General features: G+C 44.2%; 1 protein-coding gene and 1 long non-coding RNA gene across 2 annotated transcripts in view; both read left to right on the top strand.

Moving 5' to 3' along the window:
- The first annotated feature begins 203 nt into the window (after positions 1 to 203).
- The window catches only part of CAMK4 (calcium/calmodulin dependent protein kinase IV), a 214,302-nt gene continuing 195,169 nt past the window's right edge, over positions 204 to 19,336 (top strand). The window contains exon 1 of the mRNA XM_084779436.1: positions 204 to 620. Coding sequence (XP_084635562.1) covers positions 466 to 620 — 155 coding nt within the window. The 5' untranslated portion in view covers positions 204 to 465. The remainder of the gene's footprint in view (positions 621 to 19,336) is intronic.
- Positions 14,789 to 18,205, top strand: LOC311595915. The gene is made up of 3 exons (XR_014778614.1): positions 14,789 to 15,133; positions 16,063 to 16,118; positions 18,171 to 18,205. It is a non-coding gene; the product is annotated as an uncharacterized lncRNA (long non-coding RNA).

Below are 19,336 nucleotides of genomic sequence, written 5' to 3'. Positions count from 1 at the left end.
CGGCTCCCGCCGGAGGGAGGGCGTGTAGGAAGATGCATGCCGGGTGTCCTAGAGGCATCCCCAAGCTCCTGTATTTGCAAAGGCGCTTGTTGGCCCCCGCTGCAGCCACAGCCTGGAAGGGAGAGGAGCTCAGGGAGGGGGCTGGCAGGGCAGGCGGGAGGGAGGCGCGGAGGTGGGGCGGCGGGAGCGAGGGGGAGGGCGCCTAAGCTCTGCAGCGCCCAACCTGGTCTCTGCCGGCTGGCGGTGGCTCCGGGTTCCCCTGCCTTGGTGCTCGCGGTCTCAGCCTCACCGCCCGCCCTCGCTCCGAGCACGGAGGCGAGCGGCAGCCCTGCTCGGCGGTGGGCGTGTGCGCGCTGAAGGACGCCTCCTCTCACTCCGGTGTTGCAGGCGGCAGCGGCGGCGGCGGCTGGCGGCTCCAGCTCCAGCTCCGGCAGCGGCGGCGTCTTCCGGAGTCCCGCGGCGAAGATGCTGAAAGTCACGGTGCCCTCTTGTTCCTCCTCGTCCAGCTCCTCAGTCAGCGCTGATGCTGGGTCTGGGAACCTCGTCCCGGATTACTGGATAGACGGCTCTAACCGGGATGCTCTGAGCGATTTCTTCGAGGTGGAGTCAGAGCTGGGACGGTAAGGCGAGGGGTGCTGGACCGGGCGGAGCGTGGAGGCGCGGGCTGAGGCAGGGAACGCCTGCAGCGTGCATGCTTAGTTGTCCCTCTCGCTGCGACACCTCCCGAGGGTGAGGGTGTTGGACTAGCCCCTCTGCCTTTGATTTCTCCCCAGCTTAGTCAGTGTCTGGGCAAGAGCTAAACTCTAGTCTGAGACAACCAGGCTCTCCCCAAGCGCCTAGGCCGGTGCAGCTGCAAGCATCCGCCAGACTCTCCCGCCCTCCCTGTGTGGAACTGGCTGCCACTAGGGTGATAACCTCTCTTACCCACGTGGACTCTGCTTTCCTAATTAGTGACTTTGTTCAGATTATAGTTTGTCACAGGGACTTCTGTGTCTAGTGAGTTTTGGGTTGGGGGCTGCAGTATGCCCTTCCTCATCGTGATGGATTTATTAAAATAGATTTCCTCCTGCTATCCTCTCATCAAGCTCTCCAAAGCAAGTGGCGGTGGAAATTTAACCTAAATACTAGCTTCCCTGCAGCGTGTGCTCAGGAGAAGGCGAGAATGAATCATTTAGGAGAGTTAAAGGCAGAGTAATGAAGTAGTGGGGCTTTAAAGAGAAAGCAGCTCACGGGGGCCAGGCAGGGGTAATTACTGAGAAGAGGTGTGTTACTCTTCTTTGATGAGCTGAAGTGGTTTATTTAAGTCCTGCATGCAAAAAGCCATCCCGTTGGAAAGCAGATGCGCCCACTCATCCCCTGCTCTGAGGCTCTAAACAGGTAGCTTTTTTTTTTTTTAAACCTTGGGATTGGTTGCATATGTGCTCAGATCTTTTTCCACTGAAAATTATTTTTCTTTCCTTACATTTTCTTCTTCTTCTTTTCTGTTGTCTACACACACATAAGGAGGCTTGTTTTCCGTACTGTTTGAGTGCAAAGCTTTCATCATAGGGAATCTGAACACACTTTCAACTGTTGCCAAGTTGCAACTTTTTTTTTCCAATTTGTTTTTCATCCTTTTGCTGGTAGTGGTTTATCTAACAGCCTTTTAATTTTATTTTATTTTTTATGCTTCTAGAGACAGGTGGCACTGGATTCTGGGTGTTTGTTCTTAGGAGGATTTTTACCCCCTCTGGTTTGCCTTTGCCTGAGTACAAGTGGTGTGTAAAAAGGTACAACTTTTGAGAGACGTTAATTTTTGCTATTTTTTTAAAAACCCCAAGCTATATGAGCATTGAATAATGTATATGTTCGCATCCATTTTTGGTCATTTTTCCTGGGTGTTCATCTGAAGGCTCTTGCATGCTGAAATGAGAGCAATTCATAGCTTTGAAAAGGTTCAACAACCTCTCATATTTGTGTGATGTGCTGCAGCGTTGTGGTATAAACTTCTGATGAAAGAGATGATAGCTTACTTAGAGTTGGTTACTCAGTGCTTTAGAAGTTGCCAGTTTAAGGAGGAAGTGCCTGCTGCTGCTGAGGGGACGGTCCCTCACCGCATCTGAGCAACACCCCAGAAGACCCTGATTCTGACTTAGGCCACAAATATGCATTGCCATCATGCCAAACACTTGAGGAGCGAGAGAATTTATAGAAAAACCACCCAAAATTCCAAGTGTACACTTCCATGGGGTGGTGCATCTCACAGGGAAAGGGTCTGAAGTTTGTTTGTTTTAAATTTGGCCCTACAGTTCTCAGTTCATTTGGGGTTGTACATACAAATCTATTATAAATTGCTAAGCCTTGCCCTGCTAGATTGTCTTTTTAAAAATTATTCTACACTTACCAAATTAAAATACTTTAAGGAGAAAAATAGGGCCATTGAAAGGTGCAGCCGTAGTGTGTATTCTTGGGTAAGTTCTCTACAGATGGCAGTGTCGGTGAGCAGAGAGCTCATATCATTTGGTTACGATAGAGAAATATCGTCATAATTTAAGTTATGTTTTCAAAGAAATAAGCCTAAAATACAAACCACCTGATATTCCAGCTGTAATGGTTAAAAAAAAAAAAAGAGTATCAGAAAGCCACAAAACTTGTGTACGCACCGAGTGAGCCACAAAAGCACGTTTGCTTTGTGCACTAGTGGTTAGTTTGAGCTCACTTTGATAGATCTCAAGATTTTTTTTCTCTCTCTCTACCTTTTGGGATGAATCTGGGCAGTGACTCTAAAGCCCAAACACTCGATTTGTTCACACACAGTTATCAGCGTGATGTTCAGATGGCAGCAATCTGGTCCCGGGACGGGCCACCGTGCAGACAGCCCCCTACAGATGAGTTGTTTCACAGTGTCGACAACCCCATTTAGTTAAGTTGGAGACCTCTCGTTTCCTCTACTAAAATTATCTGGCATAGATGGGCAACTCCCAACTTCAAGGAAGTTAGATTGAAGGCCGCCTTGAGAATGTGGAAAGTCAGATGAACTTCCCAACGCTCTCACAACCTGAAGCCCTTGGCCGAGTGGTTCTCAACCTTCCTAATGCTATGACCCTTTAATATAGTTCCTCAGTGTTATGGTGAGCTCCCCAACCATAAAAATATTTTCTTTGCTACTTTTATGAATGGTAATGTAAATACTTTTGGAGATAGAGGTTTGTTGGAAAGGGTGGTGACCCCCCAGCTTGAGAATGCTGCCCTGGACACGACTTATTCACAGAAGGCAGGCATTGGCAGAATGGATCTACTTGCAGCCATCTTGCATAAGGCAGAGATAACTTTCTCTGGGAGGTCTCCTTAGGCACATGAATGGGCTACTCAAAAGTTCTGAGCAAGCAATTTCCTCCTAAAATCATAATTGAAAATATTTTTCTATTTATAGAGCTTGCTATGCTTACAGAAATCACAGCACAGAAACAAAGCTACCTAGCAGTGTCAGTGAGCCACCATCCTATGCAGGGACCCGTACCTAGAGAGCAGTTGCTCTTCTGCCCAGCGATTTGAGAGACTGGCATCCTAAGAGCTCTTCTGGAGCAGAGAGCTTACCTCTGGCTTGCGTCCCTCCCGGTGGCTTGGCGAATGGAAGGACAAGACTTGGATCACCCTGCTCTGTGGTGAGGGTTTGGCCTCACACATCCAAACCCACATCCTGATTTCAGATCTGGTCGATCTTTTGTTTAGACTTGCACCATATTGGAAAGATGTTTTGAATGGCCTAGGCTGTGTTCCCAGGCATCCAATCCAGAAAACCAAACATTAGACCCCTGGGTTAAAAGAAAATGTGTTAAATTATGGATCAGTTGCTTTAGGTTGGGGACCTTTAGGACTTCAACAGACTAAATTCATTATTTAATGTCTGTCTGCCTCCTTGCTTGCCTGCCTGCCTGCCTGTCTGTCTGTCTATCTGTATCTATTGTTGTTTAGGATACAAATAGTTTTAAAATAGTGAGATGAGTGGTCATATACATAGAATAGAAAAACAATTTCACCAAATAATGCTTGCTTTTACTGTCAGCAGTATATTGCAGTATTTTATGTTTTATGCTGGTTCATTGAGAATATTTGCTGGGCTCATTGATCTGACGTCATGTGATCTGAGCTAAGTAGTGGCTCAGTTAGGAGATGTTGCATTCGGACATACATGTGGGTGTACTGGATTGGAGTTGGAGGCAGAGGTCTGTGGCACAGTGTCTTGCAGACCATTTGGCAACATTGTCCCGAGTAGTGTCCGTTTGGCACAGGCCTGTGGAGAACAGTTCTTCTTCTTGTTGCCTCCAAGTCCTTATTGGACTTTTCCCTTCCAAATTTTCAAGAAAGCACTGGTATCTCCAAAAGATCCATTGAGCACCCAGGAATCTGAATTACCTTGATGTGTGTGTGTGTGTGTGTGTGTGTGTACACTATCCTGGTGTGTGGTGTGTGTGTGTGTTTGTGGGGTACTACTCTGGTGTGTAGGGGTGTGGGAAAACTACCCTGGTGTGTGTGTGTGTGTGTGTGTGTGTGTGTGTGTGTGTAACCTGGTGTGTGTGTGGTGGCGGGGCGGGGGGCTGGGTATGGGACTACTCTGGTGGTGGGGGTGGGGGGATGGGACTACCCTGGTGTGTGTGGGGGGGACTACCCTGGTGTGTGTGTGTCAAACTACTCTGGGGTGTGTGCGTGTGTGTATGTGTGAGCTACCCTGGTGTGTGTGTATGGGGACTACCCTGGTTTGTATGTGTGTGGAACTACCCTGGTGTGTGTGTGTGTGTGTGTGCGCGCGCATGTGTATGTGTGAACTACCCTGGTGTGTGTGTATGGGGACTACCCTGGTGTGTGTGTGTGGAACTACCCTGGTGTGTGTGTGTGTGTGTGTGTGTGTGTGTGTGTGTGTGTTTATGTGTAACTACCCTGGTGTGTGTGTGATGGGAGCATGGTCTGCCAGAGAAAACTTAATTGTGGAGGGAGGAACCTTAGAGAGGGAGGGAGCTATGTCCTACCAGCGAGTGTTCCCTCAGGCCCAGAAGGGACTTCCTATAAGGCACCGTAACTGTGTGGCTTCCAGGAGAAGGGCTCCAGCCAGTGGCCTTGTCTTGTCTTAGCACCCTTTGTTTGGGCGACAGCTGAACTCCTGTGTGGCTTTCACCCCAAACATCTGTTTTTCATAGATCTGGAGAGTAGGGGGTTCAAAACCAAGATGTTGGCTAATTTGTTTGCCCAGTGAGAGCTTTCTTCCTGTCTTCAGAGGTGGCATCTTCTGCTGTGGTCTCAGACGATAGAAAGGCAGAGGACTAGCCAGGGAAATCTATAGAATAGAAACATTTTCCCTAAGCTCTTCCGTGTCTTCTCTCCTAAGACCTCATCTTGAGAGCTCCAGCTTCAGGAGTTGGTCGTGAACAGGACAGCTTCCCAAAGGCCACTTTCCAGTGGCCACAGCATAGTTTAGGAGTCACCATGTGGGCTTCTAGGCCATACATGGAACTGTATGATGTAAGAATATTTTCATATATATAATACAGTGAGCACATGCCCCTGTATCCCTCTGTTTCCCCTTTCTCAATTCACACTCCTATTAGTTTCCTTTGTTCCCCTACACACTTTCACTGTTACTTTCATATATGTGTAGTATAGCATACACACACATATATGTATATGTATATATATATATACATATATGTATGTATATATATTCATGATTTTATCAGCCTGATTTTAAGAGGACAAATCAGCTTATATCATGGCTGGTGAGGAGTCAGATTCTGTCTCTTTTTTTCCCTTTTTTTCTTTTGACAACCACCATCTTGGGCTATTCTCTTGGTTAATATTTCCAGGCCTTATCCTTACACTGTATTTTAGGCCTCCACAACCTATCGGGTGCATACTCCTGGCAGCTGCTGTGTTCCATGCTCTACCCTGATTGTTTAGCCTCTGTGGTGATTACATGTTCCTTCTTATTTTTTTTTTCTTTAGTGCGATTATAAATTTCTCCACGAAGTTGATTCTTTCCTTAGATAGTTGACTGGTCGGACTCCAAATGGGAGGATAGAGGCTCCTGCTGTGTAGGTTCTTTGCAAGAATACTGACCAGGCTTGCAAAAGACAGAAGCCCATGGGTTTGGCCTTTGCCCTGTTGCATATTCATTGCCTCGCGAAGTGCATAGCACTTGACGAGGAGCTCAGCAAATGAGTTTAAAGACAATGACTCAGAGGACCGAGGAGATGCTCTTCCCACGAAGGGCCTGGCTGCAGAACCTCATAGTCTGAGTCTTATACCTGGGATGTACAAGCTGGAAGAAGGGAACTGACTTCCCAAAGTTGTCTTCTGGTCTCCGGGAGCTCGCCAGGTGCATGTGTCCTGCCTCCAGGCACTAAGCACGTAACTAATGAATTTAAAAAAGATACTGACTCAATGTAATGAAGCAGATCAGACACTGATGCATCATTTTCTTTTACTCTCTCTCTCTCTCTCATCATCTTTTACTCTCTCTCTCTCTCATCTTTTCCTTTCAAATCTTTGTTCTTTTTAGTATCTGTTTGTGGTGGTGGTCAAGACTCTCATGACTTGGCCTGTGGAGAACAGCAATTACAGGCATGTGCCACAGCCCTATTGGTTAGGATGTGCCTTTATTCTGTTTTAGCGCCTTCAGGAGAAAGGAAAACATTGTAACTTGTCTTTCCAGTTAGAGTATATGACCAAGACCCTAATTTCACCCAGCTTTAGCGTCCCTTCTCCACAGTGCAGCTGGTGAGCACTAACTGCCACCCCTGCAGCTGACAGCAATGCCGTGCGTCTCTGTTGGCAGTGTTCTGTGGTTCTGAGACTCAGTTTCACCTTCACTGTCACTCACCACAGGAAGATAAGAGTTAGGAGTCAAGTCAAGATGGCGTTCAGGGCATGCATGTGCTGCCTTCCGGGATATTTCAACCGTTGGGTTGGGAATACACTTCTTGTCCAGAGACTTGGGCTCTTTGAGGCCTGTGATAGGTTCTCTGCTGTCAAGAGCATGCTGTGACTACTGCATGGGGGTTAGAAAGCTGAAGCAGGTGTTGTCTGCTTTTAACCCTTTCTGGAGATGAGAAGAGGTGAGGGGAGAAGAGCCGGGGAACCACAGGCAGCTTCAAAGCACTTTCTTATAAACATTTACCTTCAGGTAGACATGTGGGTTTAGTGTTTGCAGTAATGCATTTGGAAACAAAGTATTGAATGTTGGCCAAGTGAACTATTTCCACTACCACTTATTATTTTTTAAATGTTTTAAATTTTTCTTTGTTGTCTATTAGTTTTATTTTCACTGCTTAAGAAGTTGTTTTTGATTAAAAAGCAAAAACAAAAACAAAACTCCCGAGGAAGCTAAGGTATATATTAAAGAGAATATCGACTCTTTAAAATCCCAAGATTATATTTATCATGAAAAAATACAGTGTTTAATGGAGCCAAGGAACCATACCACTCAGGACAAACATCAGCTTTTCTTGAAACCCAAGGAGTGAATTTTTTAAACTGTAATTTCTGGTCCTCTTTACCTTAGCTGTCTTTTCCTCTATCTGTGTTACTAGAACGTCAGCAGATGCATGGATCCAGTTGCTCAGTTAGGAAGTGAAGTCCGAGTGTTAGTGGCATAACATTAATGCTTAGAGAGCACAGACCCTTTGGTGTAGTCCACTGTCGTCACTAGGACTGCAAATGGACACTCACACCTGTGGGGGAAACAGGGGAAGGCTTAGACCAGGAGTTCCCTTTGTCATCACGGGAGGAACTCAATGAAGAAATGGAGCATCAAGTGAGGGAAGGAGCAGAGTCTTGGGAAAAGGTGGCAGGTAATGACGGAAAGGGAAAATCCATAGCAAGGGGCTCTCACCGTGGGCTCCGTGGAATTTCTGGGCCAGCTAGAGCGTTCTCTGTTGTAAGGCCACCCCACACAATGCAACGCTCAGCAATGTCTGCGGCCTCCTCCTCCCATGCTCTGGTAACCAAAATTTGATCTTCGTATTGTCAGATGTGGCCTCCTTCCCACACTGTCAGCGCTGTCTTAGAATCTTGAAGCTAGTCTTTTGGCACAACTTTTATTTAGTCGTGTAGACAATTAAAAGCAACAAGGAGTATATGCTGCAACCAACGGCTTCTCCCGTCTCTGTGTGATCCCCTTCAGGTCCTTGTTGTCAGAACACGCTGCCTGTACCTTACTCAATGCTTTTGTTTAAATAATCTTACTTTTTTTTTTTTTTTTTTGGCTTTCAAAATTTGCTTGCAAGACTGATGATTTTCACCATGTACCAAATCAAAAATCATACAGAAGCCTCAATTATAAAGGCAAATTGAAAGAAAAGCGGGGCAATAACATGAAAGTTGTAGCTAGCGATGTTTGTGCACTGAAGACCACGAGTTTCATGATCATTTCCTTCATTAGAAGAGAGAATGGCAGGGCGACACAAAGTACACAAACAGAGGTTCTCCTTCCCAAGGCAGTCGGAATGATCAAGCAACTTTGAGAGGGGAAGGGTGCTCATGTGTTTTCATTGCTTACTTTTTAATTCCTCTCCTTTTCTGCCTCCTGACGTCAATTTTGGTTAGAGATCTGACCTTCTGAGTAATGAGGTCCCGGGTAATATATGCTAGCCATGTGTGCTGGCCTAGTGAAAGGCTTTCAAGTGTATATCTCCCTGATAATAAGACAGCAGCGATAAATCTAATTCAGTGTAGACGGATGAACTAAAGAAATGGATAAACAAGTAAAATTGATTTTACACAACCTGTGATGTTTAGTAAGTACACTAAAGCTGTGCTGGGAAGGGATGTCGAAACCTTTAATGGATGCGTCGTTCTTTCTGTTCGTATCTCGTACGAGGTTTAAGCTTCCTTTTTGCTGCTGGTTTCGTAGGCTTACTAAAAGAAGAGGGAACATGGTCCAACTAATTGTTTTCATAGATTAGACATATGGTATTAGGATGTTGGCTTTTGTTGCTCCTGCTATGCAGTTTTAGGTTGAGACCTGGTTTCTTTGCAAAAGTAACAAAACAATTCATCTATATTTTATACACTCCATTCCTGACGCAACATTGGTTCTTACTTTGGAAATATTCAATATTTAGAGTCAATGGGGCTACAACTTTGGGTTTAATATTGATTTTTGTGAAAATGAATTCGACTTTGATTTCATGTTTCCTAATGTTCTTATTTAACAAATGGATAATTAAGGGACCGTGCACCATAAGCAAAGGCACCTAATTAAACACTGCTACAGGTGCACTGTTTCTCTGTGCACATTTTGATGTATTTTGACTACAGAGCTTATTAACATTTTGCCTACAAGCTTTTTTTTTTGTGGTACCACAATGCAGGCTTCCTGCTTTAATAAAAGGATTCATATTTGTGAAGCACATCTTGGCTTTTACTTTTTATTGCTCTTACTCAAGGTAAGAATTATCAATATGGGAGTATATTCCTTTTATGCAACCAACACAGGGACTGAGTTGAAAGAAAATGACTAATATGAGATGGATGTATAAGAACCAAGTGTCCTGGAACTCACTCTGAAGACCAGGCTGGCCTTGAACTCAGAGATCCGTCTGTCTCTGCCTCCTGGGTGCTGGGATCGCAGGTGTGCACCAGCACACCCAGCTGCAGAACCATAACAATCTTTTAAACAGTCTTAATTAGTGGCTTGGGATGTTTTCATGAGGATGTGGTGGGCCTTTGAATTTCTCTAGGAATTTAACTTGTATAGCTCTAGCAAAGAGCACTCCAGGCACAAAACACCCCCCCCCGAAAAGGGCAGAAAAATCTTGATATATGTCCTGATAAGTTTTTTTCCCCCTCAACTTGACACAAGCTAGAGTAAATTGTGGAGAGGGAATCTTAATTGAGAAAATTCCTCCATAAAGTTGGCCTGTAAGCAGTTGATGTGGGTGGGCCCATCCTATGAGGGGTGGTACCACCCCTGAGCAAGTAAGTGGTCTTGAATGCTATAAGAGAGCAGGCCGGGCAAGCCACAAGGAGCAAGGCTGTAAGTAGCATCCCTCTATAGCCTCTGCATGGTTCCTGCTTCCAGGTTTTTGCGTTGAGTTCTTACCTTATCTTTCCTCAACGATGGGGTGTGAGATGAAATAAACTTTTTCTTTCCTAGCCTGCTTTGGGTCGTGGTGTTTTTATCACAGTGTTAACTGTGCAGGGCACATTTCATCTTGCTAAATTCACAAAGCCTGCACACGGCAATGCCAGATAAAGCTGGGGGGAGGGGAAGTCATGTCGGACCCAAGATGGTATTTGGCAACTGAAAGCAAAATTTGTAAAAAAAGAGGCCAAAGGCGGCCATAGAAGCAAGTTTATGGGTCTCAGAGCTTGTCACTAACGCATGATAAGGATAGAACACGGGAGTGTGTAAGGCAGCTCTTACCAGGACATTGTAAAACAAAAGCAAAGAAAGAAACATGGTAACCCCCTCCCCCTCCCCTGCCTGTGATCAGATGAAAAAGGGTTGAAAATGAAAATGAGATCTGCTAACTAGAGCCTGAGGAGCCGGGACAGAGAAACACTGCATGCGGGGTAGGTGTGGGGAGTCTGGGCTCTGCGCTGTTGAGTGAAGTGCGCACAACGGGGCATGGATGTTTTTGATTCCAAGGACACTTAACACCACAGAGAATCACACTCAATGTCCACAGCACAAACTAGTCTTTATTATTACAAAACAAAATAAAACAAAAAGAAACAAAACAAAACTATTTCAAAGTGTAAAAGCTATGCTCTGGAAAAATCAAATAGTTGCTAGACTTCAGTTGTAGCTCGCTGACCTGCTCTAGCCAAGACTCAGCATTTCAGTTCTGTGAGGATTTGGTACTAAAATGGCACCAGTCTTTCATCAGCTCAAGGAGCCACACTGAATCTCCTTTCAAAAAGCAGCACCATAATATTGGTTTTCAATGCGTAAGTAAACTTTTGGAGGCACATGCGCTCTATTCCTAGTCTGTACCATCTGGAGCTGTAGCTATAGCGTTTACCTATGTAGCCTATTGGCCAGTCCCGTCCGTCTGTTTTTGTCTTTCCCATTTCTTCTATTTGATTATGAGAACCAGAGCGACCTTACCTAATGGTTTTGAAATCTACAATTACAAAGCTTTACTTGCAATGTGTTTAACTTAAATTTCTATGGAACTATTTGATTCATAATTAATATATATAGCAGAAACAACCACCTAGATACTCATATCCAAAAACTGCTGATTAGAGTTTGTTTAGGTCAGGAGGTAGCGACACACGCCTTTAATCCTAACACTCTCTTGATAGGCAGAGGCAGGTGGATCTCTGAGTTTGAGGCCAGCCTGGTCTACAGGCTGAGTTCCGGGAAAGCCAGGGCTATACAGAGAAATCCTGTCCAGAATAAACCTAAAAAAAGAAAGAAAGAAAGAAAGAAAGAAAGAAAGAAAGAAAGAAAGAAAAAGAGTTTGTTTTGTAGATTAATAATAAAATATGTGTCACGCTCATTATTCTTGTCATATTTGATGTGATCAGTAATGAAATGCTAAATAAACAATTGATAGAGTCTGTACCTCTAATACTTTTTCATTTTTTAATTAAAATTTTATCTTATACATATAAGTGTTTCATCATATATGTCTGTGTACCCCTGTGGCTCTGATGCCTATAGAGGCCAGAGAAGAGCATCAGATCCTATGGAACTGGAATTACAGACGAGTGTGAGCCACCACATGGGTGCTGGGAACCAAATACAGGTCCTCCAGAAGAGCAGCCATTGCTTGCAGCTGCTGATCCATCTCTTCAGCCCCCACCTCTAATACCTTTAATTGTTTCTATTTACTAATGTATCCTAATTGTGTATCAGATAATTCTTCTATACACTATGTGTACATCTCATGATGGCCCAATTAAGGTCTTTTAAATTGGGACCCTATTTAAATAACTTACCTCAAAAAAAGTGTGTGTGTGTGTGTGTGTGTGTGTACACTTGTGTGCATGTTAGATGTATTTCTTTATCACTCTCCTACTCTGTCTTTCAAGAGAGTCTGTCACTGAACCTGGCACCCACCAATTAGCTAGCGTGGGTTGTTGGCCAGCAAGCTCCAGGAGTCAGTCTGTCTCTGCTTCCCCGGCAGTGCGGTTACAAGTTTGCTTGGCCACACGTGGCTTTTCCATGTAGCTGCTGGAGATGCAATCTCAGGTTCTCATGCTTGTCAGACAGACACGCCACTAACTGAGGTATCCCCACAGCCCCCAAAATAAGTACTCTTTTGTTAAATAGAATTACTTATTCCTGATTTTGAACAGACTTTGTCTTATGTAGTTGCACTAAATAAGACATCAATAAGTAAAGCCGTGGTGTCCAAGTTGGGCTACCCGTGTCTGGGGGTGTGTGATATAGTAGGCTATGGTAATAAAATATTAGTGGATGTATCTGGCTCTTTCTTATTATTTACATTTAGATATTTTGAAAAGCAAATCAAATTTCAATTGCATATGTATGACAATCATAGGTAGATAACATGTCTCAAAACTTTTTATTGGGTGGTTAACAGATGCATTAAAATAAGTGGGTAGTGAATACAGTTTTGTTTTTTATTTTTAGTTTGAATAAAAATACCCTCAACTTCAGGAGAATGGGTTTAAAGTGGATCAACAGACCAAAATGTGGAAAACAAAAAAATAATCCTATCTTGCAAGGTGTGTTTTTGTACAGAAAGAGGAAGTGGGTACCTAGGTGTGCTTGTTCTGCATTTTTACCTGATGAAGGGTTTTGATAAGAACTTCCCGCCACTGTAATTAAAAAGTCTCAGAGGAGAAAACACAAACAGGAGTAAAGGAATACAGCTTGCACATCAGATGGTGAGTAAAACTAATTCAATATCAAGGACACGGCTGGGTTTTGGGAAGGGAATAAGAGGAGAAAGAGGTTCTTCTGTTTGTTTGCAAGAGCCTCAATGCGGATGAAATGACTTGATTCGTGAACAGTTTTACCCTCTCACCTGGCTTCGGCAGCTCAAAGCATTGGCCTGAGTGTTCCCGAGAAGTGTTTCTGAGCAGTGCTTAGAGCGCCGCAGACATTAGCACCAGGGTAGTAAGCGGCACAGTGCTAATAAGTACACTGTCACCACCTGTGCAGCAAGTGACACTTCAGGGCTTTCTGCCCGAGAGATTCTGCACAGATAGACATTTTTCTCTGAAAGACAAAAGGAGAATTAGAGTGGACCGACTTGTGTCATGACATAGACACAGACAGAACTTGGCTATTAAAACCCAGAGCACAGAGGGAAGGAGATAGCAAACTTATAATTTGTTGTTGCCTACAAGGCACACGGCGCTTGAGTGATTTCTTCCTACCTTCAGTCCTGTGCACTGTTCAATGGAGACATTTGATCAGAATCTTGCCGTTGTCAGTTTGGTCTATCTTACTTGCTGTATGGTCTTAGAGGGACAGTTGTCACTAAGTGAGTCTGTGGTATTTGGGACTTTAACACATGTACAAAGCCACTCTTTAATTGTGGTGTTTTGTTCAAGTTAATTCTTTTTTTTTTTTTTTAATATTTTTATTCTTGGATAATTTCATAACTGTGTTTTGATCCTACCCACCCTATTCCACTCTCTGACTTCTTCTAGACTGTTCCCTGCTTCCCTCCTTGAAGTTCGTTCTTGGTCAGAGTGTAGGTATGTTTCTGCTCACTAACTCCAGTGACTAATACGTTCTTTCATCATACAATCCAATCGATCAGTCTGGTCTGGAGTGTTCGCTCACAGTACATCTCTAGAGGTTTTGTGTATAGAGGAAACAGTTTTAGTGCCTCTTTTGGGGGTCCCCTCATGTCCTTCTTCCTTTAATGTGAACACATAAGCTAATTGAACATTCAGTGAGGTAAACCTGTGAGGTTACTGGAGTGCAGCCTATAGCCAGAGCCAAACTAAAACACAGTGGTCACCAGTCCATGTCCAGAAGACCAGTTCCACTCTCTAAGACACTGAGATGCAAGGAGCGGCAGGTCTGGCTTGTGTGGAGGTGGAGGAAGTGATCCCCAAAGTGGAAGGTTGCACAGATAGCTACTCCGATGGCTCTGAGGTGCAGCTCCAAGAGAGATTCTGAGCTGTTGGGCAGGTGAGGGGGGAGAAGGAGTGCAGTTAGGGACAGAGACAGTGACAGGCAGGTTAACATTGTTATCTGTCTGTTATACTTCCTTGGACATAAAGCTGGTCCTCAGCATCACCCGTGAAAGAGGGTAGTGGGGTGCTCAGAGATGCTCCAAGAGTTACTCAGACTGTCTACTATGTGAACCAAGTATCATATTCTTTCCCTCTCTAACCCCCTCTCTCTTTGGTTCTTTGAGACAGAGTTTCTCTGTGTAACCTTGGCTGTCCTGTCCTCGCTCTGTAGACCAGGCTGACCTTGAACTCACAGCGATCCGCCTGCCTCTGCCTCCCAAGTGCTGGGATCAAAGGCGTGTGCCACCACCGCCCCCCGCTGTATTATTCTCTGGATAGATGGCAGATAGGAAATCGGGGATGATGACGGCAAACTGAGTGTGGGCGGGATTTGCACCTTACTAGGTCCAGTTTATAGAGTTTTCCAGTCGTCAGACTTTAGCTTGCCTGCCAGCCTTCTTTACCACCGCGTCTCCTCCTCATCCCCACCATGAAACGTGAACCAGACCTTGACATGATGCTGCCGTCTTTCATACACTCCTGGCTACTATGACAGAAATGTTTGCCTCGGGCACTATCGCACAGATGAGAACCTGTGGTTCAGAACTGGGAAGAAGTTTATTTAAACCTCGGCTGAGTGGATCTGTCGTGAGCTTTGTGTCTCTGTGGCGTGTGCCTGAAACGTACGTCTCCCGATTCTTCCTCCACAGGCATGCGAGGACACGGTGGCAAGGCAGGCATCTGCAAGCCAAGCCTCCCCAGAGCCGGGATGGCACTCACAATTAGACTCCACTTTCTAGAACCAAGAGAAGAAAGTGGTAGTTGTTTACGCCAGCCCATCTGTGATGCTTGTAATGGCAGCTTCGGCAGACTGAGGCATCCCTGTACCCGCTCCCCCCCAAAACCCGTCTTCCTTCAGAGTCTGAGGAAAGTGTTCTTCCTATGCAGATGCCCGCCGCCACGGTCCTTTCCTTAGATGTCAGCAAAGGTAAGCCAGAAATCCACTTCCTCAAGGGCTGTCTCCTTGCTGTCTGTATCTAGGGTGACTGGAGCTAGATCTGACTGAGTTAATTCCCTTCTCATGTTCATCTTTATTTATGTATTTTTTTTTTGTCAAGAGTGTGCTTTGTGGCACACTCCTGCCTCCAGGGACCCCAGATGAGAACCTTTCTGTGGTCACTTTCCCTCCTCTTCTTCTCTGCCCTCCAGGTGCCAGCACTTTGGCACCACACTGTGCATCCGTACCTGTTGGCTTTGCAAGTGCTGTTGCCTGCCAGCTCCTGGTATATTATTTCCTCAGCAGCTGGCACGGGATTTTTTCTGGTGCCAACGGAAAGCTCAGCTATTAAAAAAAATATAAAACTTGGCCCATCTTGAGTATCATATGTTCCCATCAGGACTTGGATCCAACATTCTGGCTCATGTCACGTGATCATTTTGGGCACCTATCTCATAGCTGAGAACCTTGTGTTCCTCTGGGCCCAAACCATATTTTCATCCACCTATTCCACAAGCAGTTTTCAACTATCCAAACTCTGGGCTACTTTTGGTCAGCTGAGGGCTAGCTACCAATGTTTTGCTTGATCTTTTTAATCTAGTGGTCGGTCCCCTCCCCCTTCCTCTCTCTCTCCCTCCCTCCCTCTCTCTCTCTTGCCTTCTCTGACTGTTGCTGCCAGTTTTCATATCTTCTATTGTAAATTGCCATGAATAAGATCCATATTTCTTATGTAAATGAGTAGCTAGCACGTGGCACTGAAGCTGATATTTGCTTCTGATATGGCTTTGCCAGAGCACCAGATGAGTCAAGCAAGCAGATGTGTGTCAATTGTGAGACTGGTGGAATTCTGAAGTAAATTAAAACAACGATCTTCAGTACTAGAAAGACCTACAGCAGGTTTCCTATCCATCCACTTACAGACAGTGTCATTTCAGGCAAGTTTTCACCGGGTAACAGGAGAAGGCAGCTGAATGAGGTTGGTGCACTGTTATGCCTCACGCAGTGTGCATTGTATATTATTGGTATTAATTTGGGGCCATTTCCCTCTAAAGGTTGAGGGAAGGATTATTGATGATTGGCTGCGTGATCTCTGCACTATGTTGGAAGACTCTGGAGCTCTGAAACTTGCTGGCGACTTTCTGCTATGGCAGCTTCTAGCTGAGCTGTGTGGGTGCTCACGCTCTCTGCGATTGCAGCTCCTGCTCTCCCCGTGGCAGGGCATTCATTATTTAGTATTTCGGAGTGGGTGACCACTGTTCGCTGTGTCTCACATACAGGAAAGAATATGAAGTATAGCCTTAAGGCTTTCCACTTATGCAGATAAAAAGGCCGGTTGGGTTGGTTTAAAATAACTGGTGTAGGTGGTCCCTTCTATTTGATTTTTACAGCTTTCTTTATTTCTGAGAAGGATGTTAAAATTAGAAAATATGAATCTTTTTGTTGCTTTGAGATCTCATTTCCCCTAAAACTTTATTAAAGATTCATTAATTTTTTTTTAAAAAGTCCAGAACAATGCATTCTTCACTGGCAAGTTAAATAGCTAGATCTAGAATAGATACAACTTGCCTTTAATTCAGAAGTAAGAACGAGAGTGGGGAAACATCTCGAGAAGGAGTTTTCTTTTTAACCACTGTTATAATAAGCAGCACTTGGGTCTCTGCATATTAATAAAGGTAAGATAAAGGAGACTTCTTACCTGAGTAGCCTGTTAGCTAGGAACCAGTCTTAGGAGTTGTTTTCCTCTAACTTAGTCTTTCTTTCCTTCCTTTTTTCTTTTTCCTTTTCCTTTTTTTTTTTTTTTTTGGTTTGTTTTTTTGAGACAGAGTTTCTCTGTGTAGCCTTGGCTGTCTTGGACTTGCTTTGCTTTGTAGACCAGGCTGGCCTCGAACTCACAGCGATCCTTCTGCCTCTGCCTCCTGAGTGCTGGGATTAAAGGTGTGCACCACCACTGCCCAGCGTCTAACTCAGTTCCTAAGTGGGAGAATCCAGCTTGATTTCCAATCTTATCAGAAATTCCTTTAGAAGCTGCATCTAGTTGTCTTTGTTTCCTGAGGGAGGGAGTTCTTTGTAGCATGGAGGAAAACAAACTAATAAACTTCCAGAAGTATGTTAATGAGAGACCCTGACTAGGAAAAAAGTAGGCAAATGGGGACAGGAAGAGCAGAGAATCAGGAGCTGCCTTACCAGAACGCCATTCCAGAATCTGACGGTAAAGAGAGACCACAGTCTCTTAAGATGTCTTCTGTTCCCACAAGTCTGTAACTGTGTTGGCTGCAGGGCAGTTGTAAGACTAAAAAAAGTGAGACTTCAGGCCACACAAAATCAGCCAGGATCTCTAATAGATGTTAACAGACTTCCTGGGGGAATTCTGACAATGTAAAAATACATCCTGCTCTAGTACCTATTAACTCTCTGTTGTTAGTGAATCCCAAATTGTACAAATCATATATATACACATACATATATACATAACATAATATATACACAAATACACATGCATACATATATTTATAAACATACACATATAGTCTGTAAAATGTAAATATTCATGCTTTTTGTATCATTATTAGCCAATACAGCCACATAATTTATCTTTTTCCAAAATTAATAATAATGTAGAATAATGGTTTCCTTTACTAATAACTAAATTACAGATATTTGTTTCTCCCTCCTCCCAAATTTTGACTAGTACCCACTTTTTACTCCAAAAAATTTAATCTAGACAACTGCCTTGCAGTTTGGTGTCATGCCTTCCTTGCTCAGTACAGCTCTACTTTCTTATGAAACAGTTGAGTCCTGAGCAGTGCTGGACAAACTACTAGATGGTAGCTCCAAATCTGGAGTTGTCTGTTGCTTTTCCCAGTAAACTGGGGTCTTGGGCTTTGGAAAAGAATGTTACAGAAAGGAAGCGCCCTTCTTGTGGATCTTCTCTCGGGGACATGGCATCTCCAGTCATGGTAGCAATCTGCATAGCTTGAGGATTTGCCTAATGTGTGGTTGCGACTTATCTCTGTCTTTATTTATTTAGGTTGGAAAGGTTTGGATCTACCTTCCGGAAGAGGAATTAGCTGCATAAACTATGTGTATTTGTTGCATAACATATTGTGAAGTATCATTTTTTAAAATCAATTATAAATCCTCGTATGTGCTTATGTAACCACGTGTCTTGTCATTTTAAAGAAGTTACAAAACTACACTACCACAAATGAACCATGCCATTAGGGATCCAACCTAATTAATATTCATTGTCACTGTGACTGGAAACGCATCTCAGGGTATGCCTATGACAGTGCTTTCCTGAACATTATAACTGAGGATGGGAAACACATCATTGTTGTCATTGTGGCTGATGCCATCCATAGACCCTGGTCCTGGACTGGACAAAAAGTGAGAAGAGAGCTGAGCACCAGCATATACCTCTTCCTGCTTTCTGATAGTGTGTGCCAGTCCACAATGGCTCCTCTTGCCAACTTTCATGGACTAAAAGAAACCATTACATTTCCTTTGAATATTTTGTTACAACAACAAGGAAAGAAATGGATACAGTACCCAGTGAGAAGCGTTGAGTCTGATGGAGGTTGTTGCCCTTAGAATCTTCTACTTCCTTGGAACACAGTGAAGATGATGGCTTAAGGAGAAGGTCTAGAGTCAAAAGCCTTGACAGGAGAACAGTGACTTGGCAGTAGCTACTCTCTGCCTACCTGATGGAGCTGCACAACTTGAAGCAGGAATTTCGCCCTCGTTCCGGTTGTTCTGCTGTGGCTGTCCATTGGACGACAGAGCAACCTTGATCTAGGCTACTTAGAACCAACTCCATTTCCCTCTCATTCCCAAGCAATTGCCTCAGTCACAGCAGCTCTTCCACTGTGCATCTGTCTCAGGAGCTGTTCCTACTGCCACCTGCTTTGCCTTCCACCTAGAATCATCAGAGGACATCAGGATTTCTCCTTTATTCCTAAAGTAGCACAGAGTCTCTCACTTATCAGTCTACCAGACTGGACAAGTCACACATTCTTTTGAACCTCACCAGGGTTACAATATCATGAGCTCATGCATCATAAAAGTCTCAGTATAGTTTCTAGGATGTTACACGCATGCAGTAGATGTTAACACATGTGCTTTCCATCGTCAGTACCTTTTAAACCACTTGCCTCTTCAATATGCTCATGAGTCCTTTTAGTTCAGCTATTTGGA

Source organism: Acomys minous, assembly GCF_964271855.1.
Source record: "Acomys minous genome assembly, chromosome: 4".
Classification (NCBI taxonomy): Eukaryota; Metazoa; Chordata; class Mammalia; order Rodentia; family Muridae; genus Acomys; species Acomys minous.
This window is presented reverse-complemented; position numbering and strand designations above follow the sequence as displayed.